The following is an 18,549-nucleotide window of genomic DNA, read 5'->3' on the forward strand; positions in this document are numbered from 1 at the left end:
ATTTTGTCAAAATTTTATTCCTATCGAAAATTTTATCACATTTTATTTATATAGAAAATTTTGTCAAAAGTCTATTTCTATAGAAAAATTTTGTAAAAATTTTATTTCTATAGAAAATTTTGTCAAAATTTTATTTTTATAGAAAGTTTTGTCAAAATTTTATTTCTGTAGAAAATTTTGTCAAAATTTTATTTCCATAGAAAATTTTGTCATAATTTTATTCCTATAGAAAATTTTGTAAAAATTGTATTTCTATAGAAAGTTTTGTCAAAATTTTTTTTTTCTAAATAAAGTTTTCTCAAAATTTTATTTCTATAGAATATTTTGTCAAAATTTTATTTCTTTAGAAAATTTTGTTATTGTTGTTTTTTTTTTTTTGTTTTTTGATCTCAGCTTAAAGCCATGCATTGACTAAACTACAAGTGTAGCTTAACCAACAGAGGAAAAGTATGCTTGTCAAATTTATTTGGGCAAAGCCCTATAGACTGCAAGATGGTTGGATGTACAGCTGTTTCGGAATTACCACATTCCTCATCAGCATCCTCTACTTGCAGCAAAACTATCAACCAATTATCAGAATAAATTCGGGTAATTCACTCAACCCAACGTGAACTACACTTGAACCTCCCGAAAAAGGGTTTGATAGTCGGCTACTGCCTAAACAAATTTGCCAGCATATCTCTTTTCCTTTGCCAAACTCAAATCATCGATTTGTATGTATTTGGCTGGGTTTGTTTTTGAGCGTGCTTCCTCTATCTTCATTCGTTTTGTTTGTTATTGTTGGCTTCTCTTCAATCGTTATTGTTGTTTTTTTTTTTTGTTTTTTGATCTCAGCTTAAAGCCATGCATTGACTAAACTACAAGTGTAGCTTAACCAACAGAGGAAAAGTATGCTTGTCAAATTTATTTGGGCAAAGCCCTATAGACTGCAAGATGGTTGGATGTACAGCTGTTTCGGAATTACCACATTCCTCATCAGCATCCTCTACTTGCAGCAAAACTATCAACCAATTATCAGAATAAATTCGGGTAATTCACTCAACCCAACGTGAACTACACTTGAACCTCCCGAAAAAGGGTTTGATAGTCGGCTACTGCCTAAACAAATTTGCCAGCATATCTCTTTTCCTTTGCCAAACTCAAATCATCGATTTGTATGTATTTGGCTGGGTTTGTTTTTGAGCGTGCTTCCTCTATCTTCATTCGTTTTGTTTGTTATTGTTGGCTTCTCTTCAATCGTTATTGTTGTTTTTTTTTTTTTTTTTTTTTGTTTTTTGATCTCAGCTTAAAGCCATGCATTGACTAAACTACAAGTGTAGCTTAACCAACAGAGGAAAAGTATGCTTGTCAAATTTATTTGGGCAAAGCCCTATAGACTGCAAGATGGTTGGATGTACAGCTGTTTCGGAATTACCACATTCCTCATCAGCATCCTCTACTTGCAGCAAAACTATCAACCAATTATCAGAATAAATTCGGGTAATTCACTCAACCCAACGTGAACTACACTTGAACCTCCCGAAAAAGGGTTTGATAGTCGGCTACTGCCTAAACAAATTTGCCAGCATATCTCTTTTCCTTTGCCAAACTCAAATCATCAAAATTTTATTTCTATAGACATTTTGTCAAAATTTTTTCTATGGAAAATATTGTCAAAATTTTATTCTTATAGAATATACTGCCAAAATTTTATTTCTATAGAAACTTTTGTCAAAATGTTATGCCTATAGAAAATTTTGTCAACATTTTATTTCTATAGAAAATTTTGTCAAAATTTTATTTCTATAGAAAATTTTGTCGCAATTTTATTTCTATCGAAAATTTTGTCAACATTTTATTTTATGTTGTCAAAGTTTTATTTCTATATGAAATTTTGTCAAAATTTCATTTCTATAGAAAATGTTGTAGAAATTTTATTTATTATTGTTGTTTTTTGGCAGCATTTTATTGCTATAGGAAATTTTGTCAAAATGTTATTTCTATAGAAAAATGTTGTCAAAAATTTTTTTCTATAGAATGTTTGGTCAAAATTTTATTTCTATAGAAAATTTTGTCAAAATTTTATTCCTATCGAAAATTTTATCACATTTTATTTATGTAGAAAATTTTGTCAAAAGTCTATTTCTATAGAAAATTTTGTAAAAATTTTATTTCTACAGAATTTTTTTTCAAAATTTTATTTCCATAGAAAATTTTGTCATAATTTTATTTCTATAGAAAATTTTGTCAACATTTTTTTTCTATATAAAGTTTTCTCAAAATTTTTTTTCTATATAAAGTTTTCTCAAAATTTTATTTCTATAGAAAATTTTGTCAAAATTTTATTTTTTATAGAAACTTTTGTCAAGATTTTATTTCGACAGAAACTTTTGTCAAGATTTTATTTCGACAGAAAATTTTGTAAAAATTGTATTTCTATAGAAATTTTGTCATAATTTTATTTCTATAGAAAATTTTGTAAAAATTTTATTTCTATAGAAAGTTTATTCAACATTTTTTTCTATATAAAGTTTTCTCAAAATTTTATTTCTATAGAAAATTTTGTCAAAATTTTATTTCTATAGAAAATTTTGTCAAAATTTTATTTCTATAGAAAATTTTGTCAAAATTTTATTTCTATAGAAATTTTGTCAAAATTTTATTTTTTATAGAAACTTTTGTCAAGATTTTATTTTTACAGAAAATTTTGTAAAAATTTTATTTCTATAGAAATTGTACAATTCCGGGGATATTAGCTGGAATGGACTGTATTGATCAATTAAACTCCCGGAAAAGAAAATGAACAGAAAAAAAGGCAAAGATTCAGTTTCAGTGAAATAATGGTAGTTTTATTCAGATAGCAGCGGCTTACCAGCTTGATGGTGATACACAAAGTGAAGTTAGAAATCAAAGGTCAATTCCGACATAGTGTTTTAGAACATAAAAACAAAATTCGTAGATAAATGAATTCAATACAGAAAAGGACAAATATCTAAGTAAGTATTCAGAAAACTTCAGGGTTACCATCTTCTAAGTACAATAGTATCTAATAATTCATTAATTCATATTATAATTCACAATTCATTTTAAAGAACAATTCAATTAAATGAATAATAGTTTAATAGTAATTCAAAGAAAAATAATATTTGGGGAACGGAGTTCAACATCCCGCCCCCTTTGCAGGATTGCAATTTAATATCGACATACTCCAGATATTATCCAACCGAAGATGGAGCTTTGGGCAATCGGCTGTGTGGAAGAGGTTTGAACTAGTCCAGGGAGGATAATTCTAGAGAGCTGGTCGTTCGCTATGCATATTTCCACATTGCTAGGTTTGAAAAAATTGGGATCGGCTAAATTCGTCAGGTGGTCGTATATTTTTTGTAGTTTCTTCTCTGCGGTTGATTGCGGCAAGGCTGTACCTAAATTGGATCTCACAACCCCAGTGACCTGTACTTTGGCGGCCGGATCGTGATACGATTGAAGGTTGATTGTACAATAAGTTTTTCCCTTTGTTACAGTTGTGCGAAGTCGTAAGCGATCTACCAGCGATTGAAGAATTACAGTCTCAACACCAGCAGAATTTAACAATAGCCTCGCTTTTTCCGGACCATTGGATGTCAAGACCCTAGCAAGAGCGGTGGGCATGAAGATGTGGGTCTTAGTACGCTGACTTAGCCGCTCATGTACTAATGGATCGGATCGTTTGTTGGAGTTTCGGGTAGCACTAGGTTTTTTCTGTAAGGTTGACTGTATTTTATGGGTAAACCGGTATCGAGTAACAGTGGAGATTCCATTTGACGTTGTTAGAGGTGTTGTTTTTCGGGACGAGTGAGCACGATCAACAGAGCGCTTCATATGATCGTCAACGTGCAACATCGTATGATGATTATAATTACAGACCATACACGTTTTTCTTGATCGGCACCAGTCTCGAGTATGAGAGGAACACAGACATCTGAAACAGAATCCTTTTTCTTTTACCGCACTTCTACGCTCAACAACGTCCATGCGATAGAAGACAGCACAATCTTTCAGAAAATGCCTGCTGTGGCAGACGCGGCACTTGGGTAACTTTGATAAAGGACTGAAATTGTAAAGTTATTAGATTGTGAAGGAGAAAAAGCTATTAGGAATTAGTTGGCAACTGGTAGAATACATAGTTTGACTAAGGGTCGTACTATTATCCCATTTAGGGTCCTTATTTCAGCAACACGAACTTTAGAATCAGAGCCGAAATAAACCTTAGTAATGCGACCTAATCGCCATTCTGTAGGTGGTAAATTATCATCCTTAACTATTACAAAATCATTCTCTTTCAAATTGTTTTGCTCAGTTTTCCACTTATATCGACGTTGTAATTCAGTGATGTACTCATTTTTCCATCTTTTTGCGAAATGATTTTGAATGGTTTTCAGTCTCTGCCAACGGTTAAGTAATGACATATTATCAGAGAATTCCTCTGGCACTGATGTTAAGGCGGCTCCTCTTAACAAATGTCCAGGAGTTAGTGGAATAAGATCCTCAGGGTTTTCACTTATTAGAGAAAGAGGTCTAGAATTGAGTACACTTTCGATTCTAATCAGTAAAGTTGAGAATTCCTCATAAGTGTATTTCAGGTTGCCCGCTACTTTTCGCAAATTTCAGGTTGCCCGCTACTTTTCGCAAATGAGTCTTCATGCTTTTTACAGCAGCCTCCCACAAGCCTCCCATATGTGGTGCATGAGGAGGAATAAAATGCCAATTAAATCCATGTATGTTGTATCGTTCAACTAAATGTTTTTCAGCCGATTTCAGAAACGCTTGGTATTCTCGGGTCAGAGCTCTACTCGCTCCAACAAAATTCGTTCCGTTGTCAGAAAAAACTTTGTTTGGAAATCCCCTTCTCCCAACAAACCGATTAAAGGTTGCCATGAATGCCTCAGTTGACAAATCAGAACATACCTCCAAATGAACAGCTCGAGTAGATAGACAGATGAAAACGGCAGCATATCCTTTCTGTATCTTAGCATTTCGTAATCTTGACGCTTTCAGTTCGAATGGCCCCGCAAAATCTAACCCTGTGTTGGTGAATGGCAGCGAAAAAGTACACCTTTCGACAGGTAATGCAGCCATTATTTGATTTCGGATTCGCTGTTTGTATATAGTGCAGGTGCGACAGTTTTTAATACAAAAACGCACAGCATTTTTCAGCCGTATAATGTAGAACTCACTTCGAATAGCTCGCAACATACTTTGATGCTCACCGTGCAAAAGAATCTTGTGAGTAAAATCAATTAATAGTTTACACAGCCTCGATTGTTCAGGAATAATTATCGGATACTTTTCATCGTAGGTTAGGTGTGCATTGGTTAAACGACCATTAACCCGCAGCAGTTTTTGATCATCCAAAAACGGATTTAAAGTTAATAATTTACTTTTGGAAGAAAGCGGTTGTTTGTTTTCAAGAGCACGGTATTCACCACAGTAATATCTAAGTTGAGCAAGTTTAATAAGTTGAAATTTTACAGTTTTAATTTCAATAGCAGTGATCAAATTGTTTGTCATATCCGACCAGTTCCGTTTTTGGCATTTTCTAATAAATCGATACATGAAACAGATGACGCGGAGTGCCCGACTGAAGGACGAAAATCTTTCCAGTATATCCTCAGTTTGGGTTTCAGTCTGAAGTGCAACTATTTTTCTTTCTAGACTTGGCTCTTTGAACGACGTGGGCTTTGGCCAGAACTCTGGTGGTTGGAGTAGCCATTTCGGGCCATGCCACCAGAGTGGATTGGAATTCAATTCCGCAGCAGTACATCCCCGTGTACCAATATCGGCAGGGTTTTCATTTGTGGGTACATGCCTCCAGATGGCGTTTCCCACATTGTCCAAAATCTCAGATAACTTGTTGGCCACAAACGTTTTCCAGTGAAACGGTGGTTTACTCAACCAAGCCAAAGTGATTGTGGAATCAGACCACAAATAAATATCAGAAATGGACACCTTTAAATTTTGACAAACAGATTTTAATAATTTAGAAAGTAGTGCAGCCCCACATAGTTCAAGTCTCGGCAAACTGACAGTTTTTAATGGCGCTACTTTGCTTTTCGAAGCAAGTAAATAAGCAGTTCTACAATTTCTTGAGGATAGTGTGCAAATATAGATACAAGCGCAATATGCCTTCTCAGATGCATCACAAAATCCATGAATCTGAGTTGTCTTTTCAGGAGCGTAATGTATCCAGCGGGGAATTCTTATTGATGCAATATCAGAAAAGTTGTTGATGAATAAATTCCATTTTTCCAATGAATGTGGCCTGACTTCTTCATCCCAGTCAGTACCATCAATCCATAACTGCTGTAGAAGCATTTTTGCTACAATTACAACCGGAGCCGAACGATCGACAGTATTTTCCGTTTTGTTAGTGGAGCGGTAGGAACAGTTATATTTGCAACACTGTAGTAAAAATTGTCAGCCATAGCATTCCACCGAATGCCTAAAGTCTTCGCCTCACTAGTATCCTCGAGTTTCAGAAATTCTTCGTGAAGAAGATCCTCGGGGGGAATGTTTTGGAGTATTTGGGAGTGATTAGCTGTTATTTTCTTCAGTGGAAAACCAGCTGTGTTCAGCAAATCAATCAATTGTCGCAGATAAGATTCAGTTTCGGTCAGTGTATGTCCCCCTGAAAGTATATCGTCGACGTATATTTGATGCTTTAAAATGTTGGATGCATCGGGGTGGGAGGATTTTCCGTCCTCACTTAATAGTAAAAGTGTTCGTATTGCTAAATACGGAGCACAGTTTACCCCAAAAGTAACAGTTTTCAAACAGTAATCAGTAACTTCCTCTATTGGGGAATTTCGAAATAGGATTCTTTGAAAATTCCTGTCATCTTCGTGTACATATATTTGGCGATACATTTTCTGTATATCACCATTAAATACGTATCTGAAAAAACGCCAACGCAGTATTACGTTCATCAAATCATTTTGAAGTATGGGACCAGTATGTAAAATATCATTTAACGAAACCCCAGTAGACGTCCTCTTTGAGGCGTTAAATACAACCCTGACTTTCGTCGTGATTCTTTCAGATTTCACAACCGCGTGATGAGGTAGATAATATGAAAGATATCTTGAACCGTGGCAGATTTCCGTTGAAGTAGTGGGCTCCATGTGATCAAGTTCGAGATATTCTTTTAATACATTGCAATATTCTACAGCCAATTCAGGTGATTTCGTGAGAGTTTTCTCCATATGAAAATATTGCCCCATCGCAGTCCTTCTCGACGATCCGAGCAATACATTGTCATGTAAATCATGGCGAAATGGTAATCTAACTAAAAATTTGCCGTCAGGTTGGCGAACAGTTGTATTCTTATAAAATTCCTCGCACCAAACATCAGCTTCAGATAAATGATTAGATGATGGAACCTCTTCAAATTCCCAAAACTTTCTTATCTCTTCGTTTAAATTATTAGAATTTGTTGCAAATGCTGCAAATGAAGACACACATCGAGTTTTTGAAGGACCGCTTAGAATCCAACCGAATTCAGTCTCTTGCGCCAGAAGATTGCCAGACACATTCTTTGTCACCCCAGACTTAAGAATAAATGGAATAACATCGCTTCCTATCAACATATCAATTGGTGCAGGTTTGTAAAAGTTCGGATCAGCTAAGTCGATTTCCCTTAAAGCCGACCAATCGGAAACGCGGGTTGGACAAGACGGCATCAATTGATTCAAATTTGTAATTACCACAGCCGTCGCTCGAAGTTCAAAATCAGATTTTCGAGATCTCATCACTAAGTTGCACAGTTTTGAAGAATTCTCCAATACAGTTCCCCCTAATCCTGAAATTGTCGTGTAGCCCTTTTTCGTTGGTATTGAATATTTGTTGATAATTCTACTTGATATAAATGATTCCTGCGACCCCTGGTCAATAAAAGCTCGAATCGTGAATTTGGATCCCATATGTTCCAAATCTATCAACGCAGTTGGCAGAATAGTGCAATCCCCAGAATGAGTAAAATTTGTCTGAACAAATGAGATTGGGGTCGAATATGCCGCAGTTGAAGTGGATGGCTGATCAGCCTGTGTATCAACATGATATGTCGAAATGTGTGTTGGTTGTTCTCTTTGATCCACTTCTTGAGACAGATTGTTACCAGACTCAGGATGTAACAATGTGTGATGTGATTGTTGACATTTTTGACAATGGTGCTCACTTCTGCAATTTTGAGTGTTATGCCCATACGACAAACAATTCTCACAAATCTTGTTGACAGTTACAAATTTCCTCCTTTGTGGAATTTTCCAAGACATGAATTTAGGGCAAGTTCGTAGCGAATGATCTTTCTTACAGGCTTTGCAAGGCTTAAAATTTCGCTCAGTTTTAGCATGATAAGTCTGGGATTTCTGAGAAGCTGCCGGAGGATTTGAAGGTTTTCTCATATCCGAAATAGATTCTAACATGCTGAGTCTTTTCGTGATGAAGTCATCGAGCTGACCCCAAGATGGCATTTGCTTGTGATCAGTTAACGAATTCTCCCAAGCAGTCAAGGTGTCATCTGGAAGTCTTGAGGACATCCAGTATACCAGTATTGGATCCCACGAAATAACAGCAATATTATATGTTTTGAGAACCGACAAACAATTATTCATAGTATACTGTAAATTTCTAAGAGCCCTCCCCTTTTCAGTTGTAACCCGCTCAGTTTCAAATATTTTTCGAAGTTGTTGGTTAATGAGTATGCGCTTATTTTCGTAACGTTGTTGCAGTGCATCCCAAGCCAACATGAAATTATCATCAGTCAGAGCGAATTGTTTCACAATTTGATTCGCTTCGCCTCGCGTTTTTGCTCTCAAGTGGAACAGCTTTTGTGCAGGAGACAGTTTAGGATGTTTAATATAAATGGCAGAGAACATATCTCTAAAACTGGGCCACTTGTCATAACCCCCACTAAATAGTTCAGTATCGCAAGGGGGGACCTTTACCGAATACCCAGTGCTATCCGACAGAATGTTCTCGGATTGTGCAGCTGGTCGTAATGATTTTTCTAATTTGTGTCTCTCAATATCGATTAAGTCAAGTATCGAAGTCTTACACACTTTGTAAGACCTGCACGATTCATTAAATTTCATGTGAATCGATTCACGTTCATCCTTGGAGTGTTTTTCCTCAGTGGTCATTTCATCCTCATACACTTGAGTTAAGGTGCGCCAACGACGTTCCAGATCATCTAGATCAACCCTCAAACTCGAAAGTGTATGTTCTGAAACATCAGTTGCCGCAAAATTTGCACAGTAGGTGACCAACTGATCAGAAAAGAAAATGAACTTCTGAGACGACATTGTGATGAAGTTATAAAAAAAAATATATATATATATAAGACAATCGCGACAAACTTATTATGTTAAAAACCAAAATAAAGTCAGCCAAAACTTCCAAATCCAATTAATATTTCAAACTCCAATTTCCCGTAAGTAATAAATGATTATATATATTAAACAGATGGTAAATGAACAGTCTCAATTGTTCTTGAATAATTCCCATACAACGTTATGTAAATCAGTGAACAGTTTTCAGTTCCACAAGAACAATTGAAATACAGCGTTATGTAAATCAATGAACAGTTTTCAGTTCCAGACGAACAATTTCAGTTAAATGTTATGAAAATCAGTAAACAGTTTTAGTTCCCCAGGAACAATTTTAATAATATTCTATGTTATCAGAGTTTCAGTTCCACAGGAACACTTTTAATAGAACATGATGTAATGTCCCGAATGTACAGTGACCTCACATACCAAATAAAGTAATTCAATTAAGCCTGCAGAAACTCAAATACTCCAGCTCCACATCGTAAGTCTAAATCGTGAAAGCAAGTATTTCTCCAAACCAACTGTGTATGTGGTTGTGTATACGTGAGTTCAAAAGACGAGAGAACAAATATCTCTCCACTTGTATATGTGTCCAAATGTTGGCCAATCGTGAGAAATAACGTACAATTTCACATAGGCGAAAAATGTCAAGTCCCAGCAGCTCTGTAAACTGGTCGTTAATGAAAAATGTTTCTCTTCCCCGTTAATGGAATGTTTCTCGTGTCATCTCTCAACGCCGATAGGCTACCAACAATCCAACGTATTCGTTATAATTTAAATATTATATTCACTCTAAACCTCTTCTACGAAGTTGGAATGGCTAGGTACCAGTAGAATTCCCAAATTCAATTCGGCCAATTAATAAAATATATTCAAAAAAAAATTTCGAAATCCCCAAACTATGGAATGGGTGTCGAGCAGTAAAATTCTCAAATTTAACTAAACTAGTCAAACTTTAAGCAATATATTTCACAAATCGAATAGCCTTATTAGCGTAATTCTGAGTATATAGAATCAATCTCATGTTATGCCAGTTGATTCAGTACACACAAAAAAAAAGTTTACTTGGATTCAAAGATTGTGACCTTCCCTTAAGGATTTTGGTATTGATTCCGAGCCAACGATGCGGCTTCTTTAAATAAAGAAATTTTTTTAGTACCTATCTGGCATCAAATCTAGGAGCAATAAAATTAAAATTGGGTACAGATCTCATTCATCGAATTTTTATCCTCTTCTTGCGATATATTAATAAAGGTATTTATGTACAAGCAAATTTCAATTTTAAATCCAAATTATGCCAGGTATTTCAATTGAAATTTAAAAATTTAATATGTCAGTTGAGTTAAAGACAATTTCTTTAAATTGAAATGTTTTCCTTTATTTTAAGGAAAATTTGCCTTACTTCAAAGATCTAAAACTTCAGCAGAGAGACACAAAATTTCAAGATTTGTGTCCTAAATTTAATGAAAAAAAAAATTTTAAGCAAGGATTATAAACATTTCATTTAATTAAAATATCACTATTTTAAAGAATTTTGTCCTTAACTTTGGATAAATTCCGATTCCTAAAATTTAAGTTGCATTATTTTCCATATTAGGACAATATTTTTTTTTTTTTTTCAGTGTATCCAAACCTAGACCGTACAAACACTTTTCTCTCCCTTGAGCCGTTCGTCTGTGAGAACAAATATCAGCATATAACCCCGTAAGAATTATAAAACCAATTCACGATTGTCAACTCGTTTGTGAAGAATAACGTGTGAAAATTGTGTCATTGCACAAATATATTCCCACAAAATGTCGATGTAAACCTCTGCAGTTGTTCCATGCGAATGTTCTGTACATACAGTATAACAATTCCACGTGCAAAAAAAAATCGCCAAAGTTCAGTGCTTAACATATGTGTGCTAATAAAGATGTTCGCATAACATGATGTCTAATCACAATCGCTGATGAGAATTAATACTATGCTATATGTCCCGAACAGAGATGGGAAACAATTCTCACAAACAGCACTTTCAGCAATAGGACTAATGCAAATAATTTGAAAGATTTCAACTCTCGAATAGAACCAATTGCTTGTACAATCAGCAAACTCACAATCATGTATAAATACACGGTATAGTCACTTCGCTGTTAGCCAGGTTAAATATGATCGAATATGTCCGATGAACACTGATAAAATGTTTCCTACTCCCAGCAAAGGAAGCAATAAAGGTATTCACTCCAAAAAGTAAATTTGGTATGTAAGAGATATAGTTCAATTCACCAATAATTATGTATATTCAATACATTCAAAAAATCCAATCTTTAGAACAAATATATCAATCTCAATACACTGTATTGCGGTCCTGATTTCTTGCTCCATGAACACAAAAAAAGGTCATGTAAACTTCCATTATAAACCATATGGAGTTGGCCTGATACGGCCATCACGCAATACCCAAACTGTCGTCGTAATACTCAAATGTGACGTTCGGTGAATCAATATCCAAGAGTATCTCCCTCAGACTCCGTTTCTTCTCCAAAAAAATTTGCTATGCACTAGTTAAAAGAAAGTTCAAAGGTCCAGCTAGATCTCAGTCTATACTCTCGGCACTACAGTAAACCCACCAGGAAAGATAACTTTCCATTAATTTTAGAAAATTTTGAACTTTCTTAGAAAATTTTAACTAAACCGTATTACAAGCGCTGGCATCACTCCGATATGATAAAAATAAGTAAATATTTTCCGACAATTTGAAGAAAATTTATTAGACAGTTTTTTCACTTATTAAAGAGAATTTTGTAGTTTGATTGAAAATCTTGGATTTAAAATTTGCAGGAATGCCTTTAGTGACATACGAAGTTCTTGATTTTTTGTTTTTTTTCGATTTTGGTAAAATTTACAAATTTAAAGAAATAGTGAAACTTTATGCTTTATTTGATGTGCATTAAACGCTCGTATCAAACGTTAAAAACAAATCTCCGTGACATATGTTCTCCCCAGTGTACGGTTCTAAAGTACCCGTAGAATCGTCTCAGAGTGTCTGGACTCTCTACTTCAATTTTTGATATCATAAATGGCAACAATATAACAATGTGCAACAGACTCACCATTTGCTTACCAGTCTGCCCTTTTCCACCAGCGATATGTCTTTGGGCATGTTCCAAATGCACCGTTATAGAATATTCGACGATTCCTTCCTTACTCTTTGTCCCAAATCAAAAGGCAAGCAAATTCCACCTCAACAGGTAAACAAAACCATCCAAGTCACAAGCCAATCTCTTCCACCAAGCAATAGTATATTTCCTTTATTTATTTATAACCACCACAATTATCGAATTTTCAAAATTCCTCCAGAATATTTGCAATTTAATCTTTCCACAATATTCTCACTTCATCGACTTTTTGATTTCCTCAGATATAATAATTTTCAATTAATTAACCACATGTGTCATCCTCACGTGAACCATTCTCAACTGCAATAATGATGAATCGGCCCTTCGTATGCCTAATCTTTTCTCTATCCACAGTTACCATAAGCAAAACGAGTATGAGCAAGCTAGTACACCGACATACGAACAGCGATGCCCCATTGCACACAATATGCGGGGACAACTTTCAACCAAATGATGTTACCTATCAAGAGTTTAATTTATGTCATATGAACTTAAGCCAAACTATAGAAAATTATCATTATCTTTTCCCCAATATTATTTCTCCGTATTCTCCAAGCTTATCTCATATATAAATGTAAGCTCCAATTAGTGTACAATGCGGCCGCCAAAACTGAACATATGGCAACGTCGAAATATTGTTTCGGTTTCTCTTCTTTTCGAACAACCAAAGAGTCAAAGTGAGGACAATCTTAATCGCCGAAAACTTGCGATGGATCCCCCAAAAAGAGAGCCTTAAGAAGCAGCGCGTTTAGCTTATAATCGCATAAAATATTTAACAACGCTGTCAACTAAAACCCACACAACAATTATAAGGAGATCGTAAGAACACTCCCATAAACAAGGGGTTGTCCCATGTAGCCAAATACCTTTACCAATTCTACCCTCCTTTCCAACTCGCAATGAATCCCAGATTAGGCGAATTGCTCTCGAATATGTATGTTGTATGTATATGTGACTGTTGCTGGACTTTAACAGCAAACGAAAAGATGTTAAAGAATGTATGTTAAGAAACCAAGGCGAGCGTTTCTAAAATCCGTATGTTAAGTGTTCGGCTGTTGGCGAACATTGCAATCAAACGGAATGAGTGTTATAGACAGAATGTTTGTGGCTTAAGCTTGGATGTATATTATACGTAGAGATGAGTGTTAATAAGCAGCGAATAAATATATGTCATGAAAGTGTGACAAATGTAGCGAACAGAATGGTGACCGTAAATTATGTCGGGCACATGTGTGAGCTACAGTCAAATGGGTAATAAGAGAAGTTGCTGTTACCAATGTTAAGGTATTTTCTGGTATATATGTATGATTACGTCGTAATCCAATGTTAACGTTGAAATGTAAGTAAAAGGTGGGAATAAATGTTTCCAAAAATCAGGCAGATTGGAAACCAATATTCTTAACTCAATGTTAAGAAAATACGACGAGAGTCAAATTATTAACATAAATGTTGATCGTTCTCACGTTCACATATGTTTATGACAGAACTCAAAAGCTTGTGTGTTTTTCTTGCGTCCGTAAAAACTGCAACTCCAATGAATATCTTTGACAATTTTAAAGAGACCTGTGCTCTTCAAATTATTGTCTCCTCGTGTAGAAAATATTTCTTCGTACAACAAGATTTCTGCGGTGCTCGTAATATATGTGTAGTATAAATATATCAACAGTACAGGTATTATATACGCAATTAACGAGCTTTTTAGCGAAAATTGTTCTTTACACCTGCGTTGTGTACAGACAATTTGACTTTGTGCCTTTCAATGTCTTGGGCTAATTGCAGCTTAGAAAACAGTTCGCACTTTTTACAATAACACTACCACTTGGTTGCCAACAAATTCACTTTACTTTCTCTACTATTCACAATGTAATAAACTTCACATACCTTTTTTCCATTGTATGAATTATGAAGACTTTTCCAAAATTTAAAATTTATGCAGCGGTGGACGTGATCCAAGAAAATTTCCAGAAAATCTCAATATATTCCTTAAACGGGTCGAAAGGACCATGTACAATTCCGGGGATATTAGCTGGAATGGACTGTATTGATCAATTAAACTCCCGGAAAAGAAAATGAACAGAAAAAAAGGCAAAGATTCAGTTTCAGTGAATAATGGTAGTTTTACTCAGATAGCAGCGGCTTACCAGCTTGATGGTGATACACAAAGTGAAGTTAGAAATCAAAGGTCAATTCCGACATAGTGTTTTAGAACATAAAAACAAAATTCGTAGATAAATGAATTCAATACAGAAAAGGACAAATATCTAAGTAAGTATTCAGAAAACTTCAGGGTTACCATCTTCTAAGTACAATAGTATCTAATAATTCATTAATTCATATTATAATTCACAATTCATTTTAAAGAACAATTCAATTAAATGAATAATAGTTTAATAGTAATTCAAAGAAAAATAATATTTGGGGAACGGAGTTCAACAGCGTCCTAGAACGAAAAGGACGATAATTCGTGACCACCATCAAAAATTGAAAAATCCACCCAAATCCTAAAAAAATTGAAATTTTTATATGAAAAACTTCTTTTGGCCATATCTCCTAAACTAAGCGTCCTAGAGCGAAAAGGACGATAATTCGTGACCACCCTCAAAAATTTGAAAAATCCACCCAAAACCTAAAAAAATTGATATTTTTATATGAAAAACTTCTTTTGGCCATATCTCCTTAAATATGCGTCCTAGAGCGAAAAGGACGATAATTCGTGACCACCCTCAAAAAGTTGAAAAATCCACCCAAAACCTAAAAAAATTGAAATTTTTATATGAAAAACTTCTTTTGGCCATATCTCCTAAACTAAGCCTCCTAGAGCGAAAAGGACGATAATTCGTGACCACCCTCAAAAAATTCAAAAATCCACCCAAAACCTAAAAAAATTGAAATTTTTATATGAAAAACTTCTTTTGGCCATATCTCCTTAAATATGCGTCCTAGAGCGAAAAGGACGATAATTCGTGACCACCCTCAAAAAATTGAAAAATCCACCCAAATCCTAAAAAAATTGAAATTTTTATATGAAAAACTTCTTTTGGCCATATCTCCTAAACTAAGCGTCTTAGAGCGAAAAGGACGATAATTCGTGACCACCCTCAAAAATTTGATAAATCCACCCAAAACCTAATAAAATTGAAATTTTTATATGAAAAACTTCTTTTGGCCATATCTCCTTAAATATGGGTCCTAGAGCGAAAAGGACGATAATTCGTGACCACCCTCAAAAAATTGAAAAATCCACCCAAAACCTAAAAAATTGAAATTTTTATATGAAAAACTTCTTTTGGCCATATCTCCTAAACTAAGCCTCCTAGAGCGAAAAGGACGATAATTCGTGACCACCCTCAAAAAATTGAAAAATCCACCCAAAACCTAAAAAAATTGAAATTTTTATATGAAAAACTTCTTTTGGCCATATCTCCTAAACTAAGCGTCCTAGAGCGAAAATGACGATAATTCGTGACCACCCTCCAAAATTTGAAAAATTCACCCAAAACCTAAAAAAATTGAAATTTTTATATGAAAAACTTCTTTTGGCCATATCTCCTTAAATATGCGTCCTAGAGCGAAAAGGACGATAATTCGTAACCACCCTCAAAAAATTGAAAAATCCACCCAAAACCTAAAAAAATTGAAATTTTTATATGAAAAACTTCTTTTGGCCATATCTCCTTAAATATGGGTCCTAGAGCGAAAAGGACGATAATTCGTGACCACCCTCAAAAAATTGAAAAATCCACCCAAAACCTAAAAAAATTGAAATTTTTATATGAAAAACTTCTTTTGGCCATATCTCCTAAACTAAGCGTCCTAGAGCGAAAAGGACGATAATACGTGACCACCCTCAAAAAATTCAAAAATCCACCCAAAACCTAAAAAAATTGAAATTTTTATATGAAAAACTTCTTTTGGCCATATCTCCTTAAATATGCGTCCTAGAGCGAAAAGGACGATAATTCGTGACCACCCTCAAAAAATTGAAAAATCCACCCAAAACCTAAAAAAATTGAAATTTTTATATGAAAAACTTCTTTTGGCCATATCTCCTTAAATATGCGTCCTAGAGCGAAAAGGACGATAATTCGTGACCACCCTCAAAAAATTTAAAAATCCACCCAAAACCTAAAAAAAATTTAATTTTTATATGAAAAACTTCTTTTGGCCATATCTCCTTAAATATGCGTCCTAGAGCGAAAAGGACGATAATTCGTGACCACCCTCAAAAAGTTGAAAAATCCACCCAAAACCTAAAAAAATTTAAATTTTTATATGAAAAACTTCTTTTGGCCATATCTCCTAAACTAAGCGTCCTAGAGCGAAAAGGACGATAATTCGTGGCAACCCTCAAAAAATTGAAAAATCCACCCAAAACCTAAAAAAAATTTAAATTTTTATATGAAAAACTTCTTTTGGCCATATCTCCTAAACTAAGCGTCCTAGAGCGAAAAGGACGATAATTCGTGACCACCATCAAAAATTGAAAAATCCACCCAAATCCTAAAAAAATTGAAATTTTTATATGAAAAACTTCTTTTGGCCATATCTCCTAAACTAAGCGTCCTAGAGCGAAAAGGACGATAATTCGTGACCACCCTCAAAAAATTCAAAAATCCACCCAAAACCTAAAAAAATTGAAATTTTTATATGAAAAACTTCTTTTGGCCATATCTCCTTAAATATGCGTCCTAGAGCGAAAAGGACGATAATTCGTGACCACCCTCAAAAAATTGAAAAATCCACCCAAAACCTAAAAAAATTGAAATTTTTATATGAAAAACTTCTTTTAGCCATATCTCCTAAACTAAGCCTCCTAGAGCGAAAAGGACGATAATTCGTGACCACCCTCAAAAAATTGAAAAATCCACCCAAAACCTTAAAAAATTGAAATTTTTATATGAAAAACTTCTTTTGGCCATATCTCCTAAACTAAGCGTCCTAGAGCGAAAAGGACGATAATTCGTGACCACCCTCAAAAAGTTGAAAAATCCACCCAAAACCTAAAAAAATTTAAATTTTTATATGAAAAACTTCTTTTGGCCATATCTCCTTAAATATGCGTCCTAGAGCGAAAAGGATGATAATTCTTTTGGCCATATCTCCTAAACTAAGCGTCCTAGAGCGAAAAGGACGATAATTCGTGACCACCCTCCAAAATTTGAAAAATCCACCCAAAACCTAAAAAAATTGAAATTTTTATATGAAAAACTTCTTTTGGCCATATCTCCTTAAATATGCGTCCTAGAGCGAAAAGGACGATAATTCGTAACCACCCTCAAAAAATTGAAAAATCCACCCAAAACCTAAAAAAATTGAAATTTTTATATGAAAAACTTCTTTTGGCCATATCTCCTTAAATATGCGTCCTAGAGCGAAAAGGACGATAATTCGTGACCACCCTCAAAAAATTTAAAAATCCACCCAAAACCTAAAAAAAATTTTAATTTTTATATGAAAAACTTCTTTTGGCCATATCTCCTTAAATATGCGTCCTAGAGCGAAAAGGACGATAATTCGTGACCACCCTCAAAAAGTTGAAAAATCCACCCAAAACCTAAAAAAATTTAAATTTTTATATGAAAAACTTCTTTTGGCCATATCTCCTAAACTAAGCGTCCTAGAGCGAAAATGACGATAATTCGTGACCACCCTCAAAAAATTTAAAAATCCACCCAAAACCTAAAAAAATTGAAATTTTTATATGAAAAACTTCTTTTGGCCATATCTCCTTAAATATGCGTCCTAGAGCGAAAAGGACGATAATTCGTAACCACCCTCAAAAAATTGAAAAATCCACCCAAAACCTAAAAAAATTGAAATTTTTATATGAAAAACTTCTTTTGGCCATATCTCCTTAAATATGCGTCCTAGAGCGAAAAGGACGATAATTCGTGACCACCCTCAAAAAATTTAAAAATCCACCCAAAACCTAAAAAAATTTTAATTTTTATATGAAAAACTTCTTTTGGCCATATCTCCTTAAATATGCGTCCTAGAGCGAAAAGGACGATAATTCGTGACCACCCTCAAAAAGTTGAAAAATCCAC

General features: G+C 34.5%; 1 protein-coding gene across 1 annotated transcript; it reads right to left on the minus strand.

The window, feature by feature from the left end:
* Positions 1–6,341: 6,341 nt before the first annotated feature.
* On the minus strand, positions 6,342–9,314 carry LOC142242845 (uncharacterized). Its single transcript, XM_075314365.1, has one exon. The coding sequence runs from the start codon at positions 9,312–9,314 to the stop codon at positions 6,342–6,344; it is 2,973 nt and encodes a 990-aa protein (XP_075170480.1).
* Positions 9,315–18,549: the final 9,235 nt, after the last annotated feature.

This window comes from Haematobia irritans, unplaced genomic scaffold (genome assembly GCF_050003625.1).
Source record: "Haematobia irritans isolate KBUSLIRL unplaced genomic scaffold, ASM5000362v1 scaffold_8, whole genome shotgun sequence".
In the NCBI taxonomy this organism is placed as follows: domain Eukaryota; kingdom Metazoa; phylum Arthropoda; class Insecta; order Diptera; family Muscidae; genus Haematobia; species Haematobia irritans.

Bases quoted from the DNA above. Each gene is read 5' to 3' on its own strand.
- LOC142242845 (XM_075314365.1), bottom strand. From the start codon at position 9,314: ATGTCGTCTCAGAAGTTCATTTTCTTTTCTGATCAGTTGGTCACCTAC.